The sequence below is a fragment of the Microtus ochrogaster genome, chromosome 16 (genome assembly GCF_000317375.1).
Source record: "Microtus ochrogaster isolate Prairie Vole_2 chromosome 16, MicOch1.0, whole genome shotgun sequence".
In the NCBI taxonomy this organism is placed as follows: Eukaryota; Metazoa; Chordata; class Mammalia; order Rodentia; family Cricetidae; genus Microtus; species Microtus ochrogaster.
The window spans coordinates 60266949-60275202 of record NC_022018.1 but is presented as its reverse complement, the minus strand read 5'-3'; the positions used below and the strand labels follow the sequence as shown (position 1 = coordinate 60275202).

The 8254-nt window shown below is 40.6% G+C and overlaps 1 protein-coding gene across 5 annotated transcripts in view; it reads left to right on the top strand.

The window, feature by feature from the left end:
• Agtpbp1 (ATP/GTP binding protein 1) overlaps nt 1-8254 on the top strand; it is a 128862-nt gene that overhangs the window by 79590 nt on the left and 41018 nt on the right. For all 5 annotated transcript variants that reach the window (XM_005355304.3, XM_026782897.1, XM_013349180.2 and 2 more), the window contains 4 exons: nt 178-824; nt 4344-4427; nt 5975-6061; nt 6143-6291. In XM_005355304.3, the coding sequence (XP_005355361.1) occupies nt 178-824; nt 4344-4427; nt 5975-6061; nt 6143-6291 (967 nt within the window). The remainder of the gene's footprint in view (nt 1-177; nt 825-4343; nt 4428-5974; nt 6062-6142; nt 6292-8254) is intronic.

Here is an 8254-nt window from a genome sequence, read left to right as displayed (position 1 = left end):
CCTCCCTTCCATGTGTGTGAGTGTTTTGCCTGCATGTATGTATATGTGCACCATATGCATGCCTGGAGTTCGTGGAGATGAGGAAAAGGTTTCTGAAGTAGTATGTGAAACAAATATGCTCTTACTTGTATTAGCATACTGACAGATAACAGGTTAAACTTATTTTTTCTTAAACAGGACTATGAATTAATCTCTAAAGAACCCAAACCTCTTGTGTTTGAGGGGAAAGTCCGAGGCCCTATTGTTGTTCCCACGGCTGGAGAGGAAGCGTCTGGAAACTCAGGTAGTGTAAAGAAAGGAGCTGTACTGAAGGAGAAGATGTCTCCCAAGGGCGAGGAAGCCAAGGAAGATGGCAAGGGCAGTGGTGGTCAGAACAGAACTGCTTCCTCAGCTCACAGCTTCAGCAGTGACATTGTGAAGGCCTTGGACCGGATCACCTTGCAGAACAGTCCTTCACAAGTAGGCACGAGGAAGGACTGTGGTCTGCCTCTCACGGTCCTCTCGTGCACGAAAGCATGTCCACAGGTGGCTACGTGCGGAAGTACTCTTTTTGAAGGGCGGACAGTCCAGCTTGGGAAGCTTTGTTGTACTGGAGTTGAAACTGAAGATGATGAAGATAGCGAGTCCAACTCGTCAGTCGAGCAGGCCTCCTCTGTGGAAGTCCCTGATGGACCAACGCTTCACGACCCAGACCTCTACATTGAGATCGTGAAAAGCACGAAGTCTGTTCCAGAGTACTCAGAGGTGGCTTATCCTGACTATTTCGGTCACATTCCACCTCCATTCAAAGAGCCCATTTTAGAAAGGCCTTATGGTGTACAAAGGTGAGCTGCAGATCTCTTCCTCCTCCTAAGGCATACTCAAATTCTATCTGGGGTCTCTAGGAAAAAGATTGCTGCAAGTTACAGGTACGTTGGTTGGGATGCTTTGTGTTGCTTTGAAATTTCCCCTGTTGATAGTTGTGTCTGGAGAACCAGCTATGATTGCTATATTTTGGATTTTGAAGGACTAAGTTCACTGGGTGTATAGCAAGAAAAAGAACACATAGCAGGTAGCAGATAGATAACATCAAATCAGGCACTTAGAACATCCATCAGAAATGGCCAGAGAGGCTTTGCTGAAACAGTGAGCTGTAGGACCAATTTAGAGTCCCAGGTAGTGACCTTCTAGTGACCTCAGGCATTCTGTAGTCTGGGGTGTACAGTAGTGACCTATTGGAAGTGTTGTCCCTACAGCTGTTCTCAAGGGTGCAGTTCTTACTACCCTTGAGTTATTTGCTAGTCCCCTTTTTTTCTTGTCACAGGGTCAGGGTATCAATCTGCTCCAGGACAAGGATCTCTGAGGGCACTTGAGTCTGAGACAAGGGGCCTACTCCTTCCTCTGCCAATTCTCAGCAAGTGCAGAGGACACAATGATACTTAATTAATGTAATTTTATGAACTTACTTTATTTTGTCAGCATATTACTTATTTGAATGAAAGAATAATAAGTACCTGTTATAATGTAGAAACTTGGTTTAGATTGCACCTAAAAGTATGAAGAATTATTTAATGATGTTTGAATAAATACTATCTTAGCAACATTTAGTAATTTTTTATTCATACTTTGTTTAGATATGCTTTTAAAATATGCTGTAAATGAAGCAATAAGGATCCATTCTTTTATTTGGAAGTTTAGCTGGAAATAAAGAACGAGAATTCGGTATTCACAAAGGCACTAAGTGAGGTGATATTTCATGTGCCAAAAATACACATAGAAATTGTTGCTAGCAGCCAGTAAATACTCGGCATGCAAAAACCCTTTATAAATCTTTTTAGTGTCTCTGAACTGTTTCTGGTGATTTTTAAAAGATGACATCTGGTCAGTTTTTGATATACCATTGTTAGAAGTGTAGTGTGTCCTGAAAAGGAGGCCTTGCTGTTGCCTCTGAACATCCTGGAATACAAGCGTCTTTAAGCCCCAACTGTGCATTTTACCGTAGCAGGTGGTACCACTTAATGCTTCACTTGATAGCCTTGGGACCACCCCTCCAGTGACGGAACTGGAGGATTGTGACAGAAATCCTGTAGCTTTCCAGCCTAAAATACACTCTCCTTTCTTTATAGGAGATGTTCGCTGGCCCTTATAGCTCGGTAGTCTTACGGCTTTGAAGTTTTACATTCAAGTCAGAAATACCAAATGTGGTTAGCGGGCAGCTGTTTAGAAAGCTTTCAGAAATGTTTGTTCCTGAAATGCATTGAGGATGCTGACCTTAGTTAGCTCATACCAGTTGCCTTGTCTCTTTCAGCCTGCTCTAAGCAAGTGATGGATTTCCTATCTGAATCTAGTAACACTATAAACGAAAGGTGTCAAATTAATGAAGCTTTATTGGTTTGTTACTTTCAGAAGAAAGAAGCAAGCCATTCCTTTAAATTTACTTAGTAAGCTAGGCATAATAATGCTTACCTGTGTAGTCCCAGCCACTTGGGAGGCTGAGCCAGGCTAACCTGGGCAGCATAGCAAGACCCCATGCTCAAAAAATTATCCTGTGGAATGTTTTAGTGTTATTTGTAGTTCTGTTGTTTTCTTTCCTTTGTAGTATTGATCCTAATCTTTTAAAAGCAAAAATTAAGTATAGAATAAATTCAGTTGAAAAGTCTGTGACCCAATTGCAAAATAAAAAATCCATTGTAAGATTTGTTTATATATATATATGCAAATGTATATGCATATCCATCTGACACTGCGAACCTTCCATGATGCTTTCCCGCCCTATTCGTTGAAAGTTTACCAATACAGCTAGTCTAGCTAGGCCAGCTTGCTCTAGGGATCTGTGTCTCCTTCTGACCACTGGGATTACAAGTAGGCCACCACACCACTCAATAAATTTATTTATACTCAATAAATATATATTGAGTAAATATATATTTACTCAATGTAAACGATAAAATAACAGTAAAATTAAATATGGTGTATTTATCATTTCATTTTGTCAGGCAATGGAACAGTTACGAGTTCTCATGCAGACTGCTTCCTTCTTCCCATGAGCCTTATGTCCTCTCCCGCTGCTCCTCCCAGTCCCTTCCTCAGGCTCAGGGAACATTGTGGAAAAGGGGTAGAGATAGTATGAGGTCAGAGGGTAGGAAGTGGACTTCCAGATGTCATGCATCTGGGCAAGATACAGCTGAGCCGTTTGTACTGATAGATTAAGAGAGGGGCAGCATTATCTTCAACTGTGTCCATTGCTGACCCTGCAGGCTCCAGCAGGCACTTCCAATCCCATACAGATGCTCTCTGGTAAACCAGCTGGGTTGTGAAATAAAACTGTAATTGAATCTTTGAAACTAGATGTGATGGCAAATATTGTCAACCTGATAGGGTCTATAACCTCTTAGGACAGGCTGAGGATATGGCTCTTTGGGGGTCTGCTACCCAGCTCCCCAATACATACACAGAGACTTGTTTTACTTATGAATGCCTGGCCTTAGCGTGGCTTGTTTCTAGCCAGCTTTTCTAACTTAAATTTTCCAGTTTCTCTATAACTACATTTTGCATCTGGGCCTTTTACCTTTCTCTATTTTATATATCTTTCTTCCTTCTTACTCAGTGACTGACTGCATGCTTGAGTGGCTGACCCCTGGCATCCTCCCCACCTCCTTTTCTCGCGCCTCACTGTTGTCCCTGGATTTCTTCCTGTTTATTCTCTCTGCCTACCAGTCCCATCTTTTTCTCTCTCCTCTCTAGCTATTGGCCAATCAGCTCTTTATTAGATCAGTCAGGTGTTTTAGGCAGGCAAAGTAACACAGCTTCACAGAGTTAAACAAATGCAACATAAAAGAATGCAACACATCTCTGCACCATTAAACAAATGTTCCACAGCATAAACACATGTAACACATCTTCAACTAATATTCTATAACATTCTGCTGGTTGGATTCTTGGGCTAAATTCCTAGATACATGTGTTTCAAAATCTTGCAGGATGTCTTTACTCTCTGGTTCTGTCTTACCTCCAGTTATGCACACAGAATTACTTGCCTAACGGTTAGTCCATATGCTTTCTGTGTAGAGAGGCCCAATAGATACTCTAGGCTTGCTTCCCTCCCACCCCTGTCTTTATAAGGTTTGACTGTGGCTGTATTTTATGTGGTTAGCTTTTAAAGACCAAGCTTTGATATGTACTGATTTTTATTTTTTTATTTTTATGTTAGCTTTTTGTATACAAGTAAAATAATGATTATTTTTATTTTACACAGTTATTTATTTTATACCCTTTCACTCCAAACTCACTCTGGAGAAAGTTGTGCATTGGTATCCTTGGCATATAATTGTAAATTTTGTCAAGTTTGTCTTTTATGATTTCAGGACAAAAATTGCCCAAGACATTGAGAGGCTGATCCACCAGTGTGACATCATAGACCGGGTGGTGTATGACCTGGACAACCCCAAGTGAGTCTGAGCCCTAAAGTTCTTATGACACGTTATTCTTTATCATATCCTCCCTCTTATTGTTGCTGTTTTTATCCGACGATCATGGTAAAACTTGTTCATTTTTCCTTTAAGTTGAAAGACAAGCCTTTTTTTTAATAGGTGAAAATTAAAGGTAAGCTAATACTGTGTTTTTGGTTTTTGTCATTTAATGGGGATTTTTCTTTTTTATTAAGAATTTTTTAATACAATCTTTCCTCATTTTACATAGCTATCCTTGTACACACACACACACACACACGCACACCCCTGCACCTTCTCATCCTTTCCCCAGAAAGGGTAAGGCTTCCCATGGGAAGTGAGCAAATTCTGACACTTTACTATGAGGCAAGACCAAGGGCCTCAACAGAAAAGACTTCCTGGGAAAACTAGGAGGAGGTGAGAAGGGAGGGTGGTGGGGAAGGGAGGAGGAGAACGTGGTTTTGGAAAAATGAAACTACCTCCACCTAAAAGAGAGGGGTTTTCACGGGAAATGTCCTTTATTGCGATAGCACTAGACCAGTCACTGGAGTTTCTGTCCTGGCCTTACGGCTTGGCAGGCCGGCCATTTGCTATTTTTGAATTATCACTGATAGTATGTATGTGTCAGGACCTAACTGCAGTAAATACCTGGAAATCCCAGCTACTCAAAGAAGTCGAGTGACTCTATGGGTCTCTCCTCTCCTTGCTGCTCTGAGGAAATCTGACATTTTACCTTTCATGATTGGAGGAAGCAAACTTAAGAATGGTTGGTGGTAGGTAGACCTATGAGTTAAAGCTCCGTCAAAGGTGGTGCCTGAGTCTAGAATAGTCTTTGCCGTTGTTTATGGCAGAGTTCCCCACTGTAGTTTAGGCTGATGTGGAACTCACTGTGTAGCCCAGGCTGACCTTCAACTTAAAATAGTCTTCCTGGTTTAGGAGGCATATGCCGCCATTCTTGACTTTAAAATATTCTTACCCAAGGAAAGAATAACACCCTATTAAACATGTAGCTGTTTCATTGTTCATGCTTCCCTGTTAGATGTGGAAAACAAACCTCAGAACCCCAAGCATGGGCATGTCCAGTTGTTCCTAACAGATGTGACGATGCATAAAAATACCGAGATTCTTGGAGTTGATTCGTTCTTGTTTTGGAATAGAATTTTCAGAAGAGCAGGGGTTTTCATTCTCTGAGGGTCAGGTAGGCAGACAACAGAAGTGCCCAGCAAGTAGGTATTCAACCAGATGATAGTAAATCCCTTAAACCATCCATGTTAGTGAAAAGCAAACACTGCATAGTTTGTTAAAATTATGGCTACTTACCAGGTGGTTCTAAAAATAAGTTTCTTTTTTCCTATGTGATAATCAGTATTTTAGACATTTATTCAGCAAGGCAAAGTCCTTATTATGGGTATAAATGTAGTAACAAGACTCTTGTGATTATAATTTGACTATAAATGGACATCAGAATTTTCTTGTTTTCTATAGTCTTTGCTTATCTGTTTAAGTGTGATATATTTTAATATATTTATTTTAAATTTTTTATTTAGCTATGCCACTCCAGAAGAAGGAGATATTTTGAAGTTTAACTCAAAATTTGAATCTGGGAATCTGCGCAAAGTAATTCAAATTAGAAAGTAAGCCGTTTAAACATTCCCATTTTGTGTGTGTGCAGACACTCCAGACTTGCCATCAGGTGTCTTTGTCTTGTGTTTTAGAAACGAGTATGACCTCATTCTGAACTCGGATATAAACAGTAATCATTATCACCAGTGGTTCTACTTTGAAGTCAGCGGGATGCGGCCTGGCGTTGCATACAGGTTCAACATTATCAACTGTGAGAAGTCCAACAGCCAGTTTAATTACGGTGAGCCCCTTGTTTTTCCTGTGAGGCAGTTACCTGCAGGACCAGAGATCAGCACGGAAGCACTGCCTGAGATGTATTCAGTCTCTGATTTCCAAATCTTAGCTGTTCATCATGCACAGTTTGAAATAGCTTAAAGTCTAGTTGGTTGGTAAGAAGGGCTATCTTCTTGTAGACATTCCTTTAGGCTGCAGTAGCTGTTGGTGATCTCATGCAAATGGAACACAATTCAGATATTGCCTGGGCAGCAGCAGCAGCAGCAGCAGCAGCAGCAAGTCAGGGGTTTCTTCTTTACGTAGCCTGTTAATATTCTGCATACGTTTTATTTTAGGGTATTAAATTAGCCCTTTTTCATTTATAGATTAAATAATAGAACTGCTAATGTTTTGTTAAAATTTTTTCCATTTTAAGCTGGGCACAGTGCTGAACGCCTGTGATCTCAGTCCCGCCTGATACGGCACATGTGGAGAAGATGTGTGGAGGGCGTGTGCATTTTAGACGAGCTGTAGTTCAGTGGTGGTTCAGTCCAGAAAGCTCTGGACTCTATTTTCAGCTCCAGAAGAGAGGAAAAAAGCAAAGAAAAATATTTTTACGTTTGTGCTTAGGAAGCTGTACTTCCCCCTCCCTAACTGCCCCCACCATACCCACTTTTGGTATCATGGTCACACTGACTTGGTACAACATGGCACGTCTTCCATCTTCTGGAAATCCTTGTGTAGAACTGGTGCTAATTCTGCAAGGCATGATGGACTTTTCTAATGAAACCATCTGGGCTTTGCGGTTCTCTCTTGTTGGCATCATTTCCTTACTGGATGAGAATTGTTGGTGTTCTGTTATGTGGGGACTGAGCTGCAGTAGCCTCTGCTTTTACTAGTGGGTCCATTTCTTCCCAGGGGTCACTGGTCACTGTTCCTGTGTTGCTGTTTCTGTTTGCACGGCCTGTGCTGATAACACACTGGGTACCTGCCGTGGAACAGATGTGTGTCTGTTCTTGGCCAGTTTCATCCCTTGCAGAATGAATCCTTACTGCACAGTTTATGGACAGTGCTGAAGAAGGAGTGTTGTGTTTATTGCCTTCCTTACTGCTGCTCTCTGGATAATATTCTTTTTTCTTTTTAAATAAAACTCTAGTGTTTTGGAATAGGAATCTGAAGTATAGCTTGTCATTTAAGGCTGCTGTGTTCGAAACCTTAAATATGAAACTTAAGGGTTATTTGTCCAGCATCTGGTCAGTAATCAAGGACTATATCTATGGAGGCTAATTACATAAACTCAACATTTGTATTTAAAAATCAAAACTTCAAATATCAAATCTAGAAAATTTTTTATATAGTACATGCATACTCTCTAACATACAAAGCATCCTTTTATTGAGGAGAAATTTGTTGCAAAATGATAGTGGTCTCAATAATTGGTTACGAAGATTGGAAAGCTTTAAACAGGAGATCTGAGACACTGGTGTCTTGTGTTTCAAGTCATTTCCCTAAGTTGTTAAAAAGCCTGTGGTGATGATGTTCTTCAAAGAAACAGTTCTGAAAATTAAAGCTTTTGGTAGTTGAAGAGGTTGCTGCCAGCTGCTGTGTGGAAGTAGGAAATACTGTATTCTAGAATGACCCACTTGTATGAGATAAAAGCTTTGTCATTTAATGAAATATTGGAATGAATAGATATTTTAATATCTGGCATGGTTATGAATACTTTTTGAGAGTTTTGAAGTCATATTTAATTTTCAAACAATCTTGTAAATGTGTATATTTGTTGAAAACATCCATAGTGTCCTTGGTTTGCATGACTGGTGATGGGACTATCCTTGTGTAGTCTGTTCCATACTCTTGTTCTCCGTGATGCTAGTGCATAGCACAGTCATCTCTCCCTGGACGTGCTTGTGTGTATTTCCCCTGGACGTGCTTGTGTGTATTTCCCCTGGACGTGCTTGTGTGTATTTCCCCCTGGACGTGCTTGTGTG